This window comes from Papio anubis, chromosome 17 (genome assembly GCF_008728515.1).
Source record: "Papio anubis isolate 15944 chromosome 17, Panubis1.0, whole genome shotgun sequence".
NCBI classification, from domain to species: domain Eukaryota; kingdom Metazoa; phylum Chordata; class Mammalia; order Primates; family Cercopithecidae; genus Papio; species Papio anubis.
In genome coordinates, this window is record NC_044992.1 from 29,338,428 (window position 1) to 29,363,212 (window position 24,785).

The following is a 24,785-nucleotide window of genomic DNA, read 5'->3' on the forward strand; positions in this document are numbered from 1 at the left end:
GGATGAACAGGGGCCCACGCACTTCAGATTACAAAGGTGTTCAGCTTCCTGTGTGCGAAGAACTCTTAGTCACAGCCCCGCAGTGCTGCTTGCCAGGAATTCTACAGGTGATTTTCATTAATTATGAAGCACATCGGTCACCAGGTGTCTTCTCGCCCTAGGACAATGGTTATTTGGGGGCTCTTATTCAGAAACTCCCAGACTCAAAGCTCAGCCTCATACTAAAGCAGCCAGAGCCTCCCTGGATTATTTGTTTGTTTGTTTTTGATCTTACAGCATTTGTTGGTTCCTCTGATTTCTCATAGAAACTATTCATTTTTTTCCTTTTAATTTTTCTAGAGAATAATGATGCATGTTTATAACAGTGGGCAGCCAGGGGTATAAAGCAATAAAAGGTAGAACTTAGATGGAAAAAACCATTGCCACAAACCAGGTAAAATGTTTTGTGGATATTTGTCTAAGTATGTAGCTACTGGCCTATGTATGGCTTCCTGCCAAAACGGACCCAAAAAATCTAGAAAACGATTCCTCTGGTGCGCAAGCTACAACGTCCCTGACAAATGAGGCCAAAGAGCAGGGCTGCGACCGGTTCCCATCGCACGGGCAGACTCCCAGGAGGCCCTCCATCCAGAAGGCAGGCACGCCCTAGGACAGTGGTTATTTGGGGGCATGTGGAAAGCTTTCGCCCAGTTGTGTCCCAGGAGTGGGACAGAGGCGAGCTCATTCACCTTCTACCGTGTACCTGATGAGCGGTGCCGCCCATTTTATCAGGAGCAGTGACCTGGGTGACATTTCCAAAGTTAAAGGCAGCCATTTTTTGTTATTTGCTTATCGCTTATACTGAGGTTTGGTTTAGGGCATTTTCGTAGGTAGTAATAGTTGAGCAGAGGCACCTTTTATTGAAAACCGGTTTCTCTGATGGAGGACATGTTGCTTTGGGGTGCTCCACTAACCAAGAGGAAACCGAAACCAGCACCCCTGATCAGAGCGTGCACTCTTATCTCCCACCGCCCAGCACTGGGGACAGTGTGTCTGCCACCCACCAGGATGTGATGCGCCGACGGGACTCTGCTGGGATGTGTATTTTAAGTGGTGTTCACAACTGTCATAAGAGCCATATTTTAGCAGTTACTGGAGAGCACCTTTTTTTCCATCATTGACACACACACATATCCTGAAATTATTAGTAAAAATTCTAATGTTAAGCATATAGATTTATTAAAAATAATGCTAATATAATCCTGGGCACATGGATTCCAAGAGTTTTTGCAGCAGATTTCATTATAGTTACTTAACAGCTAAATAATAAGGGTGTATTTAACTTACAGAGTCACTAAATAATAGAGGGGAAAGGAAAGAGTAGGGCTAATCCAGTAGAGACTGAAGCTGGTATCAACCTTCCCTAAGCATCTGTCTGGTCAGCAGCCTGGGGCGAAGCTTGTCTCTAAAGGGTTAATGAGGCCCCAAAGTGATTTTTGCACTGAGCTCCTCCTGCACCTACCAAGGTGCCAAAGGCATGAGATTCAGAAGAGAGCAGAACCAAACAGTTTATTAAACTGTTCAAATTGATAAAAATGATTAAAAGCTAAAGATTTTCATAAACACTATTCCAAAATGTTAATTTTAAAAATGTGACTAGCAATGTATGCATTCCCTTTATGTCCCCTCCCTCCCTCTCTCTTAAAATAAATTTGAACACCCAGTGTAAAAAACACTTGAGGGAGAACCAGAAGTCAGCCATTTGAGAAGACAGTGGAGAGGGAGCAGACGGCGGGGAGCAGACACCGGTCCCGCTCGGGCTGCTGACGCAGGCTTCGGTGGCACTAAATCCCCCAGTAAGGCATCAGGTGTCGGGACTCCTTCTCATAGACGTCGGGAACTATGCCGTAAGGTGTCTGTACCATTTTAACTGTCGACTTCCCAAAGAGCTGGCGCTCGTAGTCTATCAGCTGCCTCCAGAAGCCTACGTTGGGCCTGATGACAGGTCGCCGGGCTTTCACCCAGTTGTACGCCTCCAGCAGGCACACGTTGTGGAATTTCATCAGGTAGGCGATACAGAGCGTGGCTGAGCGGCTCACCCCGGCAGCACAGTGCACCAGGGTGGCCCCGTGCTTCCTGCTCACACTGTGGATCTTGTCAGCCACGGTGTCAAAGTACAGTCCAATGGGAGCGTGCGGCATGTCAGCCAGAGGCACTTTAACATACTCAAATTGGGGCCAGTTGAAATTAGGGATCTCAATGGTAGCATTAACAATGCAGGTGATGCCACGAGCCTGGAGGAGGTGCCGATTGGAGGCCACACTGCCTCTGCCCAGGAATAGAGAGGAGGTGATTTGAGCAATGCCTCCTAAGTCTCCCTCGGAAATCATCCGAGGGGCCATGAGAGTCCTTGGTAGCGTGCTGTGACCTCTGGAGCTCATGAAGACGCCAGCAGTCACACTTGCATCGTTGGGGGCAAGACCAGAGTGTTTGATTTTCCTCCACCAAGGAATCCAAAATCACAGTCTCCTTCCTGCAAAATACAGGTATGTGTCAGTACTTTAAATGCTACTGATTCATCACAGCCTTCTGTCACGTTTGTCACATGGGAAGATTAGAGCTTTTTTATAATACAGTACAATCTTTCACGGATACAGGCAAATCGTTTTCTATCAATTAACAGGAAAAGTCACCTAGGACACAAACATGTAAAATCAATGTAAAATCCAGCTCTCTGGTGACTGTCCAAAAAATATATATATATATGTGTGGGTGGGAGCTGGGCATGTTGGCTCATGCCTGTAATCCCAGCACTTTGGGAGGCTGAGGTGGGAGGACTGCTTAAGCCCAGGAGTTCAAGACCCACCTAGGCAACACAGTGAGACCCCATCTCTCCAAAAAAAAAAAAAAAAAAAAAAACCTTTTTTTTTTTAATTAGCTGGGTGTGGTAGTGCATGCCTGTAGTCCCAGCTACTCAGGAGACTGAGGTGGGCAGATCTCTTGAGCCCGGGAGGTCAAGGCTGCACCACCACACTGCAACCTAGGCAACAGGGAGACCCAGTCTTAAACAAAAAAAAAAAGAAAAAAGGCCAGGCGAGGTAGCTCATGCCTGTAATCCCAGCACTTGGGAGGCTGAGGCAGATGGATCACCTGAGGGCAGGAGTTCGAGACCAGCCTGGCCAACATTGGGAAACCCGTCTCTACCAAAAATACAAAAATTAGCTGGGCATGGTGACAGGCGCCTGTAATCCCAGCTACTCGGGAGGCTGAGGGAAGAGACTCGCTTGAGCCCGGGAGGCGGAGGTTGCAGCTAGCTGAGATCGCGCCACTGCACTCCAGCCTGGGTGACAGCGAGACTCTGTCTCAAAACAAAAACAAAAGAAACCCAAACCAAAAACTATTTCCTATCATTCTGTGACAATGTAAACACGGTGACATTTCCATGGAAATAATCCCAGGCAATTTGAAGGCCATGGTCTTCAAAGTTCGTTTCTGTAAGTTAAATGAGCATTTCACCTGACCTGACCTTGCGTGTGGCTAAATAACTTCACCTTCCTCTGCCATTTAATTCTGAGCTCCACGATGAATCCCACTGGCTTTTAACGTCTGAACATCGCTATCCTCCCGTTATTCCAGTGTTTGCTATTAAATGTCAATATATGTATTAGTAAGAGCAGAAAAGGAAGTTCTCAGTTTCCTGAGATTTTGATACAGCTGTTCCTCTCACCAAAAAAAAAAAATCACAATGCTGTATCACCTGTGCCGAGTGGCAGGTGCGCCTGCCCACACCCAGGGGACTGTCGGGAAGCCTGCAGGGATTTCAGTCAGACGACAGCCTCCCCGGGTGCAACGGGCAGAGCGTGCTGGGCTACTCACTTCCTCAGGAGTCCAGTGTGCGCTGCAGCTGGGTCTGGATCCAGAAAGTCCTAAGTGAGCAGTACTGGTGACAGTGGACACAAATCAGATCTGCGGGAAGACAAGGAGGCAAGGACAAAGCCAGTCAGGAAGTTCCAAAGAAGTCCTCGCGGGCTTTCACTACGACCTCGGGTTTGATGGAATAGAGCCAGGATGCGGAGGAAGGTGCACCGAACATTTCCAGGTGTGCATTTAAAGGGTGCACCAGTAAGAAACACCAGCCTAAGTCTCAGCTTTTTTGTTAATGACACATAACCCGCGGTGTGACAAATAGAGTTTTGGCAATAACACAAGACAAATCTCTTGCGAGGAGGAGATTCAGAGACCACAACCTATCCACGAAATGTCCGGCACGCTGAGGACACAACACGGACTGGAGTCTGTTCCGTGCACCATCAGCCAGCCCGGCAGCAGGCAGACCTGGGCGGCACCGCGGTGGGAGAACGGACAGGTCGGGTGCCGCCAGGGTGAGCCAAGCAGCCCCGTGCCTGAACACAAGGTGCAGGACGGTGTGCACCAGGAAGCTAAGGACAGGCGCGGCCAGGACATGGCAGTGAGGTTGGCTTCATGAGGAGCAGGACCGCAGATGCAGCTGCAGTCAGGAACGCTAAGTAGTAGGCGGTGCTGGTGTTCAGGATGGCAATTTGACATTTTCCTTCATTTGGTTTTCTTTTCCATGTTGGCCCTATTTTATTCATTTATGTTATATAAATATCATGAAGGTCATAAAAAATGTGTTCTTCTACCACCTGTTCTCCTGCCTTTCCCAGGTAACTGTCAGACCTGTTGTGGTTTTTTTTTACAGCTCTGTTGAGGTGTACTTGACATATAAACTGCTATACAACTTGAAAAAGTACGTAACCTGATGAGTTTTGACATATGTACACAATGGAGACACCAGGACATAATAATAAACACATCCATCATCCCGCTCAAAATGTCCTCATGTTTTTTAATAATCCAACCCTTTCTTGCGCTTTACCCCATTCCCAAGCAACCACTGATCTTTCTTGTCACTATGGTTTGCACTCTAGACTTTTACATCAATGGCCTTTTCTATATTTATCCTATAAAAATACATATAGGCCAAGCGTGGTGGCTCACACCTGTAATCCCAACACTTTGGGAGGCTGAGGTGAGGCCAGGAGTTCGAGACGAGCCTGGCCAATGTGGAGAAACCTAGGTCTCTACTAAAAATACCAAAATTATCCGGGCATGTTGGCACACACCTGTAATCCCAGCTACTCGGGTGGCTGAGGCAGGAGAATCACTAGCACCCAGGAGGAGGCGGAGGTTGCAGTGGAGCCGAAACTGCACCACTGTACTCCAGCCTGGGCAACAGAGCAAGACTCTGTCTCAAAAACTAAATCAACATACACACACACAACATATATATATATATATGTGTATATATGGGAGGTTTTTTGGGTCTGGCTTCTTTCACTCAGCATAACTTAGACATTCCCCCATGACAGTGGGTTATCAACAGTTCACTTCTTACTGCTGACAGTACTCTGCTGTGTAGAAACACCACAATTTGCTTATCCATTCACCTACTCATGAACCTGGGTTGTCTCTAGTTTAAAGCTATTGTGAGTACAGCTGCTATGAGCATCCACGTGCAGGTCTTTGTGCAGACATATGCTCTCCTCTCTCGGTTCAACACCCAGGAGTGAAGGTCTGGCGCCCAGGTCTTCCCGCTGCCGGGCTGGCTGATGGTGCACGAAGAGACTCGAGTCCGTGCTGTGTCCTCACGGTGCCGGACATTTCGCGGATAGGTTGTGGTCTCACGTATGTTCAACATTTTAAAATCGTTTTTAAAAAGAAACGTAAAAAATTACACACACACACATATATATATATATATATATATATATATATATATATATATATTTTTTTTTTTTTTTTGAGACGGAGTCTGGCTCTGTCACCCAGGCTGGAGTGCAGTGGTGCAATCTCAGCTCACTGCAACCTCCACCTCCCGGGTTGAAGAGATTCTCCTGCCTCAGCCTCCTGAGTAGCTGGGATTACAAACGTGCACCACCATGCACAGCTGTTTTTTGTACTTTTAGTAGAGACGGAGTTTTGCCGTGTTGGCCAGGCTGGTCTCGATCTCCTGAGCTCAAGTGATCCACCTACCTTGGCCTCCCAAAGTGCTGGGATTACAGGCATGAGCCACTGTGCCTGGCTCCATTTACAACTATTTCTATCATTATAATGCAGGGGCTCTCAAACCTGAGCATGCCTCAGAATCCCCCAGAGGGCTGTGCGCACAGACTGCTGGACCCTTCCCCAGCTTCTGATTCCATCCCTCTAGAGTGGGGCTGGAAGAGCTGCCCTTCGGAGGTGAGGCTGCGGGTCGGGGGCACGCTCGAGAACTACTGCAGAAGTGAGTGCTGTGGCTCTGTCCACACTTCCCCGGCAAGACTGAGGCACCAAGCATGCTGGTGCTAACAGCTCACAAGTCCCTCCTGGACACTGCCCTTCTCTGAAGGGAGCTGCCTCCTCACCCGAGACTAGGCCCTGCTTTGGGAGCCCACATGCCGTGACTGGTTAATGCTACGAGAGTACACAGAGCAGTCCCCAGGTGAAATCACAGCCTGGGGAGGAACGAGGACACAGTCCCATAAGGAAACTGCGCGCATGTGCGCTGGATGTAAAATACGAACAGGGCAGAAACTCTGAGAACATCCTTCCTACAGCACAGCAGGGTCTCCTGCCACTTCCCAGTCTTCCCTGGCAGAATCCTACTGGTTTAAAAAGCAAAGTCACTGTGGTAATAAACACAAAATTAGGCCTTCAGGCTGCTGGGGATGACGTTCCTCATTGTGGAAAATCTGGAAGATGCTAATCAAATTTCCAAGTAGGTTATCTAGTTGTTGTCTAATTAAGAGAGGCTTGGCTGTGGACGTGGTGGCTCACGCCTATAACCCTAGCACTTTGGGAGGCCAAGGCGGGCAGATCACCTGAGACCAGCCTGGGCAACATGGTGAAACCCCGTTTCTACTAAAAATACAAAAATTAGCCAGGCATAGTGGCACATGCCTATAATCCCAGCTACTAGGGAGGCTGAGCCAAGAGATTTGCTTGAACCCCGGAGCAGTGAGCTGAGATCGCGCCACTGCACTCCAGCCTGGGTGGCAGAGTGATGCATCCTCCCAAATTATGCTGTCTAGGAAGCCACTTGCCTTCCTGAGGCAAAGGAGCCCAGGTTCCCTGTGAAAGCCGGGCTGATTCTGTTAACTCACGTTTCCTGAGTGGTGCTAGGGTACTTGGTGCTGTAGGGAAAACAGATTGTGAGCCCTCGGGGCAGAATCCAAGTGAGACAGACACGTTGCTCCCTCCCTGCTGCTAGTCCATCTCTCTGCCAACAAACCTGCTTAAAATGCCAAAGCTGGTCCCAAGTTTCAGGAAAACAACTTCCGCCAGAGGGCATGCAGAGGGCACAGACGCTATAGATGCTCCTCTGACAAACACTCCTGAACCCTCGACAGGTTGGAAACTACACGGTTCAGAAAGGGTAAGAGATTTCAACTTGAGAAGTGAAACTAGGAGAAGATGCAAGGTGTCTGGATTTCTAGCTCAAGTCCACACACTGCTTCTCTGCGGTGACTGCGTCGTGGCTGTGTTCTCATTACCTGCCTGCGGCGCTCCACACCTCCAGCCAGCGCCTGCCACACACGCAAGGGGGTGTGGATCTGCCTCAGAAGGTGTTTCCGTGCTACTTACAGAAAGGCTAAGACCAGATGGGCTGAGCTGCTCGTTTCCCCTAGTGCCAGAACAGGCAACTACTGCCACATCCTGGTGCACCATTTGGTGCACAAAATGTCCCCCTGGCTGCAGAGGGTGGACCTCAGCAAGGAGCAGCCCCACAGTAGGCGCTACAAGAAGCCCTAGAGTCATCCAGTTCTAAGATCAGTAGAACCAGATGGTAAAAAAATAAAAAACCCATGGGTATGACATCACAGGTGCATGGAAATCTCCTCAGTAAATGTGTCCTAGAAGACAGGGAAAGGAGATACGGTGGCAGAGTCTGACCCGTAGTTGAAGGGATCACAGATTGCATGGCGCTCTCAGAGTGAACATGCCATCCTCCTGCAGGGCAACGGTCTCTGGGACGAAGATGACCAGGAAGAATGCTTAAGAATGACCACATCACTGTCTACCGTGTTCAACTTGGCCTTCCCAAGATGCTCTGGTAGTGGCGCTGCTTCTTGGAGGAAAAACATGTTTTCGTGGCTGGGGGGAGGGGGCAGGGTAGAGTGAAATACAGAAAGGAAGAGCTGTCCTAAACCAACCCCAGCGGTTTTTTGGGTTTTTTTGGGGGGGGGGCAGGAGAGATGGAGTCTCACTCTGTCACCCAGACTACAGTGCAATGGAGCGATCTCTGCTCACTGCAACCTCGGCCTCCTGAGTTCAAGTGATCCTCCTGCCTCAGCCTCCTGGGTAGCTGGGCTTATAGATGCGTGCCACCATGCCCAGCTAATTTTTTGTATTTTTTAGTTTTGCCATGTTGCCCAGACTGGTCTTGAACTCCTGACCTCAGAGTGATCCGCTCACCTCAGCCTCCCAAAGTGCTAGGATTACAGGCTTGAGCCACTGCGCCCAGCCTGGTTTGTTCTTAACCAGCTATAAGCAATGTCTTCTTGGAGATGATGCTGGTCTTTCTGGATAATAAGCATCGAACACTAAGTACTGAACAAAATAAAAGATGAGTGTCTTCCCAGCGGGCCTCTAATCTCAGTAATGCATACACTAATATTAATAACACCTGATTGCTCCCTGCACTGCAGAGCTCCTGAGATGTGGGTATCAGCCTTGTAGCCTTGTGGTCAGCACTGGCATCCGTACCTGGAGCGGTGGTACCTGATACTCAGAATTGCTACATGGGGTCACGGCCTAATCAGAGAAAGCATCCATCCTAGTGCCATGGAGGTTACTTTTCTTTTTTTTTTAAAAAATGACAACAACCACCAGAATCAGCAGTTAACTGAAATTCTATCTACGGCTTTTCTTTTCATGTTCAATCAACAGCAGAAAATGGACACAACAGTGCTTCAGATGACTTTGTAAAATGCTCTCACTAAAATACTTTCAGCTTTAGGAATTTCAGAGGGTCAGAGTATATACTGGAGAGGCCTACACTGTTACCTTTTTATATTCAAAAAGCTTATGTAATCACATTTTCTCCTTCTAATAAAGTAAATGTCTATCTAGTTCTTTTTGTTTTGAGACCGAGTCTCTGTTGCCCAGGCTAGAGTACAGTGGCACAATCTTAGGTCACTAGAGCCTTGATCTCCAGACTCGAAAGATCCTGGGATTACAGGGGTGAGCCACCAAGTCTGGCCCACATTTCTGTTTTAGAAATGAAAATGACAATCCTAGCACTTTGGGAGGCCAAGGTGGTTGTATCACTTTAAGCTCAGGAGTTAGAGACCAGCCTGGGCAACATGGCGAAACCCCATTTCTACCAAAACACTCAAAAACCAGCTGGGCCAACATGGTGAAACCCTGTCTCTACTAAAAATACAAAAACCAGCTGGGCATAGTGGTGTGCACCTGCAATCCCAGCTACTCGGGAGGCTGAGGCACTAGAATCACTTGAACCCAGGAGGCAGAGGCTGCAGTGAGCCAAGATTGTGCCACTGCACTCTAGCCTGGTTAACAGAGCGAGACTGTGTCACAAAAAAATAAGTAAAATTTCAGCCAGGCACAGTGGCTCACAACTGTAATCACAGCATTTTGGGAGGCTGAGGCAGGAGAACTCCTTAAACCCAAGAGTTTTAGACCAACCGGGACAACAGAATGAGACCCTGTCTCTACAAAAAAAATTTTTAAAAGTTAACCGGGCATGGGGGCACGTGCCTATAATCCCAGCTACTCAGGGGGCTGAGATGAGGGGGTCACTTGAGTCTGGGAAGTCGAGGCTGCAGTGAGCCATGAGTATGCCACTGCACTCCATCCAGAGTGACCCTGTCTTATATATACATATTAAAGTAAAACGAAGTAAAAGATACAAATTGTTCCGTCACCTGGAAAGCTTTGGCAATTGTGATAAAACATCTCAACATTTTCTACTTACTTTAGAGGAGGGGTCGTTTTTGCTTTTCTCACTGTATTAATTAACTGATATGATAGTGTTCTGAGATGAGGATAAATACAGACAAGATACATAAAGCTAAAGACTGAGAGTCACACTCCGGTTCAGCCACAGATAGTCCCTCAGTGTGACACACAGCCATAGAGCAGCTGCCTATGTAGGTGTGACCACACCAGCCACCTCGATGTCCGCAGATGGACCAGCGCTCGTTCACACTGCATTTGCTGAGGTTAACAGCAGCTGATCATTGTTTTTTTGTTTCGTTTTGTTTTGTTTTTTGAGATGGAGTCTTGCTCTGTCACCCAGGCTGGAGTGCAGTGATGTGATCTCGGTTCCCTGCAACCTCCACTTCCCGGATTCAAGTGATTCTCCCGCCTCAGTCTCCTGAGTAGCTGGGACTATGCCACATGCCTGGCTAATTTTTGTATTTTTAGTAGAGACAGGGGGTTTCGCCATGTTGGCCAGGCTGGTCTCAAACTCCTGACCTCAGGTGACCTGCCCGCCTTGGCCTCCCGGAGTGCTGGGATAACAGGCGTGAGCCACCGCACCCAGCCCAATCATTGTAAGATACTAGCCAGCTGCTGGGTAGAGAATATGCCACAGCCCAAGGAGGAGAGGGGCAGTCCACTAGATAAGCAGGAAAAACCATGCCAGCATTATGACACAGATGCGAAGATCTGAAGAAGTTCAGTTCCACGTGATCAATTCACAGATTCTCCATGTTGGAAACAGAGTAGAGATAGCAAGAAGAGACCAGCAATAACTGTAAAAGGTGGAAGGTCTGCATTTATCTCGGTACCATGGGGTAATGTGTTCACATCTGGAATTGAATTCTTGTATCTGGTCCTCACCCACCTTGGTGCTTAATACCTACCACTCATTCACACAACAGTCTTTCACTGAGTTTGTGCTATGCGGCCAACACCCTGCTGAGTATTGTTGCGACCGCTGCAGAATGTATTCCCCAGAGATGGCCACAGCATCTCCCATCTCACATGGGTTCCTACAGTGTAACCTTGTTTTTTGTTTTGTTTTTGAGACAGGGTCTCGCTCTGTAGCCCAGGCTACAGTGCAGTGATATGATTTTGGCTCACTGCCACCTCTGCCTCCCAGGTTCAAGTGATCCTCCCACCTCAGCCTCCCCATGTAGCTGGAACCACAGGTGTGTGCCACCATGGCCAGCTAATTTGTGTATTTTTTATAGAGACAGGGTTTCCCCATGTTGCCCACGCTGGTCTCAAACTCCTGGGCTCACACAATCTGCCCACCTCGGCCTCACAGAGTGCTAAGATTACAGGCGTGAGCCACTGTGGCCAGCCCTTACAGTGTAATCTTGACACTCCTCCCACCCAACAGTGGGGCTGATGTCCCCTCATTTGAACCCTGAGAAACCTTTGAGACGGCCTCAACCAAAAGAATACACTACAGGCTGGGCATGGGGCTCATGCTTGTCATCTCAGCAGTTTGGGAGGCTGAGGCAGGATGACCGCTTAAGCTCAGGAGTTCGAGGTTGTAGGGGGCTATGCTGGCACCACTGCACTGCACTCTAGCCTGGGCGACAGAACGACGCTGTCTTTAAAACAACAAACAAAAAACTACAGTGGAAATGATGCTTCTGAGGCCAGAGTACAAACATGTCACACACTGCTACCTTGTTCTCTTAGGACTTGCCCTTGGAACCCAGCTGCCATGCTGGGAGGAAGCCCAAACTAGCCCAACAGAATGACCACACGGAGAGGCCATGGGCATTTCGCTGACATCCCAGCTGAGGCCCCAGCTGATACTCAAGCTCAGCCACTAGATATGTGAGTAGAGATACTTTATTATGATTACAGCTCCCAGTCATCAAGTCACCCCCAGGCTTTGAATCTTCCCCGAGGCCTCAGACATTGTGAAGCAAAAGCAAGTTGTCCCTAGTAGTGAGGTCCAAATTCCTGACCTACAGGAATCTGTGAGTACAATACAAATAGTCATTTTAGGCCAGGGGCAGTGGCCCAAACCTGTAATTCCAGCACTTTAGGAGGCCAAAGGAGAAGGATTGCTTGAGCCCAGGAGTTCGAGACCAACTGAAGCAATGTGAGAAGACGCTCTCTCTACAAAAAAAAAAAAAAAAAAAAAAAAAAAAGGCTGGATGTGGTGATGTGCACCTGTGGTCCCAGCTACATGGCAGGCAGGGGCAGAAGGACTGTTGGAGCCCAGGAGGTCGAAGCTGCAGGCAGCTGTGATTGCACCACTGCACTCCAGCCTGAGGAACAGAGCGAGTCCCTGTCTTAAAAGAAAAAAAAAAAAAACCAGGGACTTACAAACAAAACAAATAGTTATTTTACAACGCATTTCAGAGCTGTGTGATGCAGCAATAGGAACTAGAGCAAGGATATACAGGTAACATAAGGCTTACCCCTGTGCTAGGATTTCATCATCTAACAGCAATGATACAAGATATACATCCAAGAACAACTGAATAGCAGTAAGAGATGGACTACCATTGAGTGAACGAAACAACGGGTGAGAACTGGGTGCTGCAGCAACACAAACAGGATCCAAGCAAAGTAAACACAGCCCATAGCACTGAAAACCTAAGCTGTTTCTTGGGGAGTTGTTTTATAGAACGTATACCATGCTTTTTCTCCTCCCACTTTTGCCTTTCAAGAGCCCCCTTGTCCAGGCATGGTGGCTCACACCTATAATCCCAGCACTTTGGGAGGCTGAGGCGGGCAGACTGCCTGAGGTCAGGAGTTCATGACCAGCCTGGCCAACATGGTAAAACCTTGTCTCTACAAAAATTAGCCGGGCGTGGTGGTGGGTGCCTGTAATCCCAGCTACTTAGGAGGCTGAGGCAGGAGAATCACTTGAACCCGGGAGGTGGAGGCTGCAGTGAGCCAAGACCGCTCCATTGCACTCCAGCCTGGGTGACTAGAAACTCCATCTTAAAAAAAAGAGCCTCCTGTTTTAGACTGGGAATGGGGGCTCTTCTCCATTGGAATGGAGAATACAGCCTTTTTCTACAGCCCTCACTACTCAACAAGTGTGACCCAAGTCCCAGCAGCATGGATACCACCTGGAGGCCTGAAAGAACTGCAGAACGCAGGCTCTATGCCAACACCTACTGAATCGGCTCCAGCAGCTTCACAAGATCCCAGGTGATCTGTATACACCGTTTTTAAAAAGTGCAAACTGAAGATTAAACTCATTAAAAACTAACTTAATACAATGTGAAAATCTGCCCCACTCTGCCCCCCCTGACCTATGGCAGCACGTTCGGGCGCCTGTCCCACGTAAGCCACGTGAGCACTGCTCAGCCTCTCCCGGATCAGTATCATTCTGCTGTCGCGGTTCCCGGAGACTCAGAAGTAAACGCAGGTTAAGAGGCTTTCCCAGACTCTACACAGAAAATTAGTAGCCCCATTGGGACCAGAACTGTCCTTCCATGAGTTGTCCATTTGTTGCTTAAGTCATACAATTGGACTACAACGGATCCATCCATTCAAAGTCTACCAAAATGTACATTTCATTGTGGGCGGCGGGGGGCGGGGGACTGCAGGGGGGGACTGCAGAGAGAAAGGAATTAAGGAAAATAAGGTCAGGTCGATGTGACTGTGCTTTACTTCTACAGTCTAGGGAGTAATCTCTAAGAATCCTAAACTGTTGGTGGTACAAGATGCTCTTCGGGTGTGAAATATCCAATAAAACACTTTCAAAAGTCCACAACTGTATTTCAGCTGTTCAGTGAGAACTGGAAAGCAATTTGAGCAACAGCTTATATAAATAACACTTTAAAATCTCCCAGGAGTAAGTGGTAAAAATTAAATGTGAATCATATGTGCTTGGTTCAATGATAAACTTTTATTTATGTAAGTCAGAACATCTAGAGGCAAAGCGCTTAAAAAACAAAATCACATATCAGCAATAAAACCCAGGTAGGTGTGAATTTGCCTCAAAACTGTCAAAGTTACCACACTGCTCTCTGAGAAGCAAGACCAAGAAATCGCAGAAAATGCAGGTCTTTTCATAAATAAGATTTCAGTCCTTACAAGTTCATTATTACTTTAAGGGAAGATAAAGAACGGAATTGATAAATTAGAATAAAGTTCACAGGACTGAGAGCTCAGCAGTTAATAATCACCCTTTGATCATCTCACCCTTTGATGTCTCATTGGACATATCAAAATCCTTAGAACTTCAGCAGTGAGCTGCAACCTTCACCCTATGAGGACTTTCTTATATACCTGGTCCAATTCCACATCTTTTAGTGATTTTATACCAAATTAACTTCATTTATAATGTACTGATAAATTAATTTCCCATTTCTCTTTACAAATCAAAGGCACCTATAATTACCACCCTAGAGTTTCTGAGCAGGGTGAGGTAAACAGTTGAGTCTTCTGCCTCAGCTGGATGGAGAGAACTGACGAAGGCCACGCCCACTCCCATGCTGAGAGCAGTCCTGCTGCATTGTGAGGGCAACTGGGGGTTTGCGCCATCCTACAGCAAAGGGAGGGATCGAGTTTTCAGCTGAATGAGAGGAGTCCCAAGGCAGAGGATCCTGAAGTTATTCCCTTGGCTTTAACTGAAAAAATACTGCCTTGAAACGCAGTATTTTCAAGGCAATGTAATAGTTCCCTTTAGAAGACTACATTAACTAATTATTAAAACATTTCTAGGCCGGGCATGGTGGCTCACGCCTCTAATTCTAGCAGTTTGGGAGGCTGAGGCGGGTGGACCGCCTGAGGTCAGGAGTTTGAGACCAGCCTGGCCAACATGGTGAAACCCTGTTTCTACTAAAAATATAAAAATTAGCCAGGCGTGGTGGCAGGCGCCTATAATCCCAGCTACTCGGGAGACTGAGGCAGGAGAATTGCTTGAACCCAGGGGAACGGAAGTTGCAGTGAGCCGAGATCGCACCACTTCACTCCAGCCTGGGTGAAAGAGCGAAACTCCGTCACAAAACACAAACAAACAAAAACACTTCTACAGGGTCGAATGTGGTGGGTCACACCTGTAATCCCAGCACTTCGGGAGGCCAAGGCAGGAGGATGGCTTGAGCCCAGGAGTTCGAGGCTGCAGTGAGCTAGGATCATGCCACCGTACTCCAGACTGAGCCAGTGAGACCCCATCTCTTAAAATCAAAAAATAAAAAAATTCTTCTAAAAGTCTGCCAACTGATATGGTTAGGCTCTGTGTCCCCACCCAAATCTCACCTTGAATTGTAATCCCCATAATCCCCATGTGTCAAGGGCAGGACCAGGTGGAGGTAACTGAATCATGGGGGCCGTTTCCCCCCATGCTGTTCTCGTGATTGTGAGTCGCATGAGATCTGGTTTTATAAACGTCTGGCATTTCCCCTGCCTGCACTGACTGTAAGTTTCCTGAGGCCTCCCCAGCCATCTGGAACTGTGAGTCAATTAAACCTCTTTCCTTTATAAATTACCCAGTCTCAGGCAGTTCTTCATAGCAGTAAGAGAATGGGCTACTACAGCAATCCTTGGCTGAAATTAGTAAGTTATAAAACCATCACAGCATAGCAGACGTGTTTTTCAAAGTGTGGTCCCAAGGAGTCCTACACGAGAATCACCTGGGCTGCCTGTTAGACTACAGAGTCCTAGACCCTACCCCAGACCTAATTAATCAGAATTTCTGGAAGTGAAGGCCTGGGAATTCATATTTCTAGCAAGTACATTTTTAGAAGGAATCTAAAAGTATTATTAAGAGTAATCTGATACAGTGGAAAACATCAACATTATCTCCTGTGCTTTCTAGGAGGATAACTGGAAAAAGAAACTCCATAAGTGTAATTTTTGTAGAAAAAACAACAACCACCACCACCACCACCAAAAAAAACCTGATTACTTTCAAATAATACAGTGGTCATCTGGATTTAAGATACAATCTAGTACACAAACAAGTTCCACCATTTCCATTTTGGATCATCTTTGGCTGAAAGTTTACAGCAAGTACTTGAAGCTCTTTTTTTTTTTTTTTTTTAAGAGACAGAGTCTTGCTCTGTCACCCAGGCTAGAGTGCAGTGGTGCAATCTCAGCTCACTGCAAGCTCCACCTCCTGGGTTCACACCATTCTCCTGATTCAGCCTCCTGAGTAGCTGGGACTACAGGCGCCTGCCACCACGCCCAGCTAATTTTTTGTATTTTTAGTAGAGATGGGGATTCACCGTGTTAGCCAGGATGGTCTCCATCTCCTGACCTCGTGATCCACCTGCCTTGGCCTCCCAAAGTGTTGGGATTACAGGCGTGAGCCACCGCGCCCGGCCATAATTTTCTACATGATTTCAATTTCTAAAAGTAACAAATATTTTTAATAGAAGAAAATTAACACATAATTGTCAGTCCAAACCCTCTCTCCACTTCTGGCCTCAGCCTGCCAGTGATCTTTACATAGGAGCCAGAATAACAAGTTAATTTGGGGGAGAGAATCACCAAAGATTTATAATTATGACACGAAGTGTGTCTTCATTACAAATGTTTTGTGTTTTATAATGAAATGCAAAGATGTAAAAAATTTAGATTTTAGCTAAATTGGCAAAATTCTTCATTATAAATCTTCAAACCTGTATGTAATTTGTATGTTGACAGTACTTCCAGATTTTATTTTTATGAGTGCTTCCTTAAAACTTAAAGCAAGTTCAGGGCCGGGCGCAGTGGCTCACGCCTGTAATCCCAGCACTTTGGGAGGCCAAGGAGGGCGGATCATGAGGTCAGGAGATCGAGACCACCCTGGCTAACACGGTCAAACCCCGTCTCTACTAAAAAATACAAAAAATTTGCGGGGCGTGGTGGCGGGCGCCCGTAATCCCAGCTACTCGGGAGGCTGATGCAGGAAAATGGCGTGAACCGGGGAGGTGGAGCTTGCAGTGAGCCGAGATTGCACCACTGTGCTACAGCCTGGGTGACTGGAAAAAAAAAAAAAAAAAAACCTTAAAGCAAGTTCACCTCCTGGTCACTCTCCCAGGCAGGGAAGACTGGTGCTTCGAAGACGCTCTCTGCCATATAATGTTTACTAGTCAACAGAAGCAGCATGTTCTAGTTAGGGAGTTTTCTCTATATACCCACACACCCAAAGACATAAGGAGTCCAAAAAAAAAAAAAAAAAAACTCACCCTAGGCCATTGATGCTGAAACTGTTCTGGGACAAAGACAGAAGTAAACCCAGCAGTTGCCTATGAACTTCAAAAGAACCTTCTTGTCCCCTGAGGTTTCAATATGGCATGGGGTGTGAAAAGCTGACCCAAATGGACCTCTGGTTGCTCTAGGCTGGTGCAAGAACAGAATGGGGTGTGCCCAGGTGAGCTGGGTGGGCTGCATGCAAAAGGACATGGCTGTGGCCTCAGCCCTAGGCCTCCTAGCCCAGGCTGGGCTGCCCCTGCGCTGAAACAGGTGGAAAATGAGCTCCTTTGTGAAAGCTGCCCGCTGGAGGGCCGACAGGGTGACAAAGAACCCAACAGGGCCCCTCCCCCATCACTCAGATCAACAGGTTCCCATACCAATCTTCCTCCGCCTCCTTTGGGTGTCTTTTCTTGAAAACTTCTAATTTATCTGCATGTGGTTTCTAAAATTATGATCATTTTAGAGAATCTGAAAAAAAAATCTTTACTATAATGAGCAAAAAAGTCTTTGTGACTTATGTAAATAAAGACTGAAAATAGAGTGATTTAGCTATTTTCCAAGATGCTTTAGAGAAGAAATAAAAAGGATCCACAAATCTCAGTCTTTGTGCTAGTGTTCTTCCATCATCCCTCCAGCTAAAAAGGATTCCCGAGGTATTTTGTAAACCTACAGAATTGCATAACATTCTGCTCTCAGGGCAGAAACACAGCACATAATACTAGGCACATGGTAAGTACTCAACGAACACCTGAATTTAACAGCTGTCCTCAGGTGAACTGCCCATCTCTCTCCACACCCTCCCTCCTACTCCTCTTTCTCATTCTCTCACACACACACTTTAAATCCACCTGGCAAAACTAAACACAGGCAATCAAAGTGAACCTGGCAACTCTGTTCAGAAAGCAGGAATTCAGGCTGGGTGTGGCACAGGCTGCAGTCCCAGCTCTTAGGAGGCTGAGGTGGGAGGATCCCTTGAGCACAGGAGGTCAAGGCCAGCCTGAGCCACATTGCTAGACTCCATCTCTTACAAAGAAAACGAACAAAAATGACAAAAACCCAGCTCGAAGCTACTTGTACTTTCTCAGGTAAAGGAAAATTTGGAGAAAAATACATTTAAAAGATTTAAAGGCCGGGTGTGGTGGCTCACGTCTGTAATCCCAGCACTTTGGGAGGCCGAGGCGAGCGGATCACGAGGTCAGGAGATCAAGACCATCCTGGCTAACATGGTGAAACCCCATCTCTACTAAAAATATAAAAAATTAGCCGGGCGTGGTGGCGGGCGCCTGTAGTCCCAGCTACTCGGGAGGCTGAGGCAGAACAATGGCATGAATCCGGGAGGCAGACCTTGCAGTGAGCCGAGATTGCGCGCCACTGCACTCCAGCCTGGGCAACAGAGTGAGACTCCATCTCAAAAAAAAAAAAAAAAAAAAAAAGATTTAAAAGAGTCATTGATTCCTGTAGCACAGAGTCTGTGATTACTTTGGAATTGCCAAGAAGCACGTGTTAGGGTCTGTGCACAGTGCCTCTTAAGGATTACAAACAGGCACACAAGCGTGTGATGTGAGTCTCGTCCTCAGAGGGTACTTTCACAAGGATAGGCCTGGGTTCCTGTACAATACACTGTCCTACACATTGAGGGCTGGGCACAATAGAAGCATTCACCAGAGATAGGATTCATTCAAAAGCCTTAAAAGACTTCTAGGTACTAGACACTTATTTTTAGTACTTCATTTTGCATATTTAAAATGTCCTATAACTACTCATCTGTTCCAAAAAAAAAAAAAAAGATTGATGAAAGGATTCCATTAGATATTTGTCAACCAAACACAGTGGGAAAACCACTTCTGGTGTTTGGGTGGTTAGTCCAAACCATATAACTAAATATAAATACGCTGGTACGTGACAGGCCAGGGATCAGACTACCCGGGGACCTTTATTCATTCATTCAGGAAATATTCAAGCATAATTGTGGTTAAACAGCAAATACAGTGACTTACAGACTCAAGGCTGACACCCCTGAAGGAATGTAAATTGGTGCCACCACTTTGGAAACCAGGTATCAACTAGTAAAGCTGAAGGTATGCACACCTGACTCAGGGCTGTTCATAATTGCCCCAGACCAGAAACGACCCAGATGTCCATCAACAGTGGACAGGTAATTTGTGGTATGTTCATAAGACAAAAATGTACTAACTGGGCTGGGTGTGGTGGCTCACACCTGTAATCCCAGCACTTTGGGAGGCCCAGGCAGGAGGATCCCTTGAGCCCAGGAGTTCAAGACCAGCCTGGGCAATATAGTGAGACCTTGTCTCTAAAAAAATTTAAAAAACAAAAACAAAAACAACTACAGGCATAGGCAACAACATGGATAAATCTTTTAAAATAGTATGCTGCAGAAATTCAAACAAAAAACTATATATGTGCGTGTATATATACATACACACACACACACACACACACACACACACACACACACACACAATGCCGACCAGAAAGGATTCACAAGAGTATCTACTTTTAGTTTGCGCTGAGGTTAAAAAACAAAATAAAACTATGTCAATTAGGGATTTATATTTAAGGGATCAAAACTATAGAAAAGAAGGAAGTGATTTCCATAAAAGTCAGAGTAGTTTCTGGCTAGGACCTCTGGGGGAGGGGGAGAGTGTGGAGTGAGATTCTTGACCTGCAAGACAGTTGCACTTAGGTTTTCGTTAAAATAACCCATCAAATTATCCGTGCATAATTCACAATTCAATAAATCTAACGTTGATTTCTGGGAATTCAGAGCCATGACAACAATCCTGGCCAACCCTCTCTGAATGTCACTTTTTGCTGTCAGCTTCATAAGGTCAGAGACCGACCTTACTTGCCTTCTTCCTCTGTATTCAGGCACAGCACCTTGAGCATGGTAAAAGTCCTCGGTAAATGTATAATATATAAATCCACAGACTCCTGACATGAATTTTGTTTTAACCCATCCATTTCCTGAAATTACTGATTTGAAGAGTGCCCACATTAACTTTCCTTTGTCTTCACCCAGGTGAAGTGAAGCTTTCATAAATAATAAAGCCATCTTAAATGTTAGCTCTGTAAGTTTATACCCAGGCCTCGGTTGCTTTAGCAACTCTCCCTGCCTTCCACTCCCTTTGACGTTTCTTTATAAGCAAAGATACTATGCTAGTAGTCCTAGATTTTTTTTTTTTTTAATAGGAAAAGTTTTCTTCTGCACCTAAGAGTAAAACCTAGGATCGTAATGATTCTACTACTTTGAAGTTGTTTAAAAAGGGGTCATTTGCCCCTTGCCCTGAGAAGTAACACCGTCTCTCAGGATTATTAAAACTTTAGGAACAGTTGTACTTAAACACGTTACTTGTTCTTGACAGAAGCCAAATCTTTATGAACAGGACAAGTCAGTTTTAAAATAATTAATTTCAGTTAAAAAACCACTTTGTGCAAACAGACGTTTATAAAAATGCTTAGAAAAGTCTAAAAAGATACACACAAACCGATAAAGACGCACTCGGCAGTTACTTTTGAGAAAGAGGTTCAAAAGAAAGCTTTAACCTTATTAGTAAAGTTTAAATGTCACAGAGAATGGTTAATGTATTCCTTGTGATTTTGGGAAAAGCATTTTTAATCCATTTTGCCTTAAAATCCCAACTGCAAAGGAACCGATCAAACACAGCCCTCCCAAAAGCCCACCTTTTAAAAACATTAAAGTCTTAAAGGATTTCCTGGACTTAACATACTTGGCTAATTTTTTATGATATGAATATACATTTACGCCATTCTATTAATTATTATTACAAAATTCATACCTGCAGTCAACCGATATGAAAGCTTTCAGATGAGAACTCAGGACAGACACGTTCAACACTGACATTAAAACGACTTGGAATGAAGGAAACTGTCTCCAGTTTTATGGGGGAAAGCCAAAAATATCAAGCAACTACCTCTCCTCCCCCAAGCGTCAGAAGATGAGTCAGAGCTGGAGGCAGGAATAGGGCCCATGTGTCAAGCCGCCTGTGCAGGGCTCCTTCCTACCTCCTCGTGGCAACCCTCGTCCCTCCCCCAGGTCAGGGTCTCTGCCCCGGCCTGTCCCTGATGTGAAGTGTCCCTGATGCGAATTCTCAGGCGTCTCTGGCGAAGAAGAGGCGTTCACTGTGGGGGTGCCTCCTTCCCTGCGTTTCTCAAGGGAACCAAGACTGGGGTCCTTTATGAGTCCACAACAACTAACAATAACCAAATTGCAGCTCAAGGGAGTGGAGCTTCCAGACACACGCACGACTCTGCAAAGAATACAGCACCTTTGTTCCCCTGTTTTTAGAGAGCAGGAAGGAAATGAGCAGAGAGAAACTGTGACTTGTCCAGTGTGACTTAACTTTGTGGCAGAGCTGAGTCTCAGGCCTGGAGTTGCCGGCTGGCCTCGGCCTCTCTGACTCTTAAGTGCTCTGTAGAATGTCAGGGAAGACGGTCCAACATTCCATTATACTTCTGAGTGGCCTTACGGACTAGGAATTCCAGGAGACTCTGGGTTAAATCTCTTGGTCCCTATTCCTTTAAGCTTACTAAGGAACCCGGAGTTTGCTCTTCGCCTCCGTTTTTACATCTGTAAAACGGGATGGTAATGCTCTCCAACCCCCTCTCTTATAAAACCATAATGAACAGCTAACGAGTTAACACACGTTAAATGTTCGGAGGTCCTGCTAGTTAGAAAGTACAAGGTGGCTTAAAAACAAAAAACAAAAAACAAAAAACCCTGCATAGTACAACTGCATTTGTAAGTCGCTCCTCCTTCCCTAGCCTCTGAGATGCCCAGTTACCATAACACTGGCTGGTACCACTGGCAACATCCACCTAAATAAAGTACAGTTATACAATCCACTTAAGGCGGCCACAGCACGCACCTCCTCTCTACAGACAATAACTCAACTTCGCTCCGGAGCAAGGGTACTTAGGAGAAAGAAAAAGATGTTAGCACCGCGCACACCCATCTACCACCGCAGAGGAAGACTCAAGTTGGAGACTTGGCATCGCTGAAAGTCAAGTTGCTTCTATCCATGCTCAAGAAACCTCCGATAGATGCAAAAAGCCGCGGCGCGCTCCAGAGCGGGTGGATGCCAGCGGGACGGGGCGGCCTCCGCGGGGTTGGCAGGCGGCGGAGGGGAGGCGCGGCCGAGGATGCTGGAGCCCCGGGGCACACGGACAGGGGTCGCGGAGGCGGCGTGGCGCGGCGGGGGAGCGGCAGGGGGCGCACGCCAAGGGCCGGCAAGGGTGCGCTGCGGGGGTTCCCGGGCCTCTCCTCCCTGCGCCGCCCGGAAGAGTCAGGGACCGCCGGGGAGCAGGTGGGGGCGCCGGCACAAAGTTTCCAGAGGCGGGGTCGCGCGGGCCTCTGGGTGCCCCCTGCGCCCCGGGACCCGAAGCGCGAAGTCCCGCCGTCCCGCCCCCACCCCAACAGCCTCCCCACAACCCCCACCCCCGGGCCTGCGGGTCCCCTACCGGCGCGGCGCGGGTCTCGGATAGGGCTGCGTCCTACTGCGCGGCCGCCGGCTTCTGCGGGCTGAGCGCCGCGCGCGCCGCCTCCTCCTCCCTCCGCCCGCGCCCGGGGCGGGCCGCGCGCACGCTCCCTGCGCCTGGCCGCCCTCTCCCGAGGTGGGGGGACGCGGCGCGGGGCGGAGGAACGCGCGGGGCGCCTGGAGGCGCGCGTGCGCGCTGGGCTTCTGCGCGGTGCAGGGTGGCCCGGGCGCGCCCCCAGCTCCCGAGGTAGCCGCCGCCTCCAGGGCGCCCCTCTGTCCGAGTCCTCCGGTCTTTTACCCTGCCTCACACACGGACGACCGCTCGCTTCCCCAGTCAGCGTCTGCCTATGAGCCAGGCTCGAGGCGGGCTGCGGGGGCGCTCTACTGGGGTGTTTTCGGGATTGGAGAAGATTAAAGGCGAGAAAGCAAATCCGATACAGGTGTGAAGCCGCCGCAGGTGGCGAGCCCCGGCCTCGACCCCACCCCACTGCCTCCCCAGCCCGGAGAGCCCGGGAGTTGGGACCCAAGAGCGAAGGGAAAATCAGTAGCGCGGCAGTCCCTGGCTGACCCTTGCTGGAACAGGTACGGGCAGCCGTGGCGCCCGAGACCCGGAGGAGGTGAACTTCCAACCTCCGTGCGCATCTCCGCCTGCTCCTGCCACGCCAAGGTGCTGTCCGAGTCTCGGAGCCCACACCCACCGCCCCAGCCCCCGAGGCAGGGCTGGGGTTCTCCGGAGCGCAGGCGGGACACAGGCATTCACTGATGGCTCATTTGCTGTGTAACTCTGAGGGTCTTTTAAAATTCAGGTCTGCCCATCTGTAACATAAATCGGTGTGAAACGGACGTTTTCTAGCACAGCCCCGCCTCCCCTCCGCCTCTGGCAGGTGAGGGGAGACACGTGGGAGGCAAAGCGACTTCCTCAAGGCTCTGCTGTGAGTCAGTGCACCTAAGAGTCCTGACTCCATGCCCAGTCCTTGACTCACCAGCCCCTGCTCCTCGCCGTTGCAAATCGTTGGCCTCAGAATTGCTGAGCAGTCAAACGAGTAGGCATGGGTTTGCGGGGAGGGGTGCGGGGAAGAAGTAAAGCCCGCGTTTGGAGTTTACATCTCCTGATGTCTTCAACCAAAAGCTTTGAAGCTTTTTCATGTTCTTCCCGATCTCCACTGCCCAACCGGCTTCAGAGTCATCCGATGCGTGCTGGAATATCTAAAAGTTAGTGATAATTTTAATGATAATCCTGCGAAACGAAAAAGGTCTAGAGAGATTTATTTTTGTCTTCGTAAAAAGAGAAAGCTTTAAAATTAGGCAAAATTAAGAGAAAACAAAGTAGCATACTTTACTAGATTCAGGAAACCACTGAGTTCAAATCGTGCCTGGGAAAGCATCTTCCTAACACTAAATTGTGACGTCAGTTCACTTAGTGACTTACTTGTTTACATGCCAATACGAAAAGAGCAAATCTCTAACAGAAAGGATTGTGTGTTTTCCTTTCTGCTCAGCACCCCCTAGTCCTTGAAGCTTCAGTCAATTCAATGACTCAGCAGCACAGATAGATGCATCCCTCTTCACATTCCAGCTTGTTACACTGAAGGCAGGTTTCCAGAACAAGCTCTAGTGACAAGGAGTGAGGCATTTTCGTGGATTATGGGAACTAAACCTACCATGAAGAGTCAGTGAAGAGGAGGGAGGTGGGCTAAAATAGAGTTTGTGTTGTGTGTGATGTGCGTGTCAAGATTTAGAGATTTAGAGATTAAGTAGAAAGAAGTGCTGAAGTCAGACCATGTAATGACTGTACAGACATGCCCTGGGGTAGGGAGGCGCTTTATGCCTTTACAGAATGTGGAAGTGCGGGCTTATACATGCCTCTACCAAAAAGGCAATTTGCAGGTATTCTCTTCTGGACCAGCACTGTCCAATAGAACTTTGTGTGATGATAGACATGTTCTGTATCTCCACTATGCAATACAGTAGCCACTAGCCTCATGTGGCTACTGAACACTTGAAATGTGGCTAGTGTAACTAAGGAAGTGAATTTAAAATTTTATTTTAGTAAATTTAGATAGCCACATATGGCTAGTGGCTACCTTACTGGACAGCACATTTCTAGACTATAATAAGTATGTGAGTTTCTTTATAGGTGTCAATTTTTCTTTCTTT

General features: G+C 47.7%; 1 protein-coding gene across 3 annotated transcripts; it reads right to left on the reverse strand.

Moving 5' to 3' along the window:
- Positions 1-1,196: 1,196 nt before the first annotated feature.
- Positions 1,197-23,991, reverse strand: DUSP14 (dual specificity phosphatase 14). Of its 3 annotated transcripts, none has more exons than XM_003912879.5 (3): positions 23,612-23,991; positions 3,856-3,945; positions 1,197-2,512 (listed from the first exon to the last, which is right to left on the reverse strand). In XM_003912879.5, exon 3 carries the CDS (start codon positions 2,418-2,420, stop codon positions 1,824-1,826), a length of 597 nt encoding a protein of 198 aa, XP_003912928.1. In that variant the 5' UTR covers positions 2,421-2,512; positions 3,856-3,945; positions 23,612-23,991; the 3' UTR covers positions 1,197-1,823. The 3 variants fall into 3 exon arrangements, with proteins under 3 accessions (XP_003912928.1, XP_003912927.1, XP_003912926.1); XM_003912878.5 differs by lacking the exon at positions 23,612-23,991 and adding an exon at positions 22,612-22,736; XM_003912877.5 differs by lacking the exon at positions 23,612-23,991 and adding an exon at positions 20,931-22,202.
- Between the last annotated feature and the right edge of the window lie 794 nt (positions 23,992-24,785).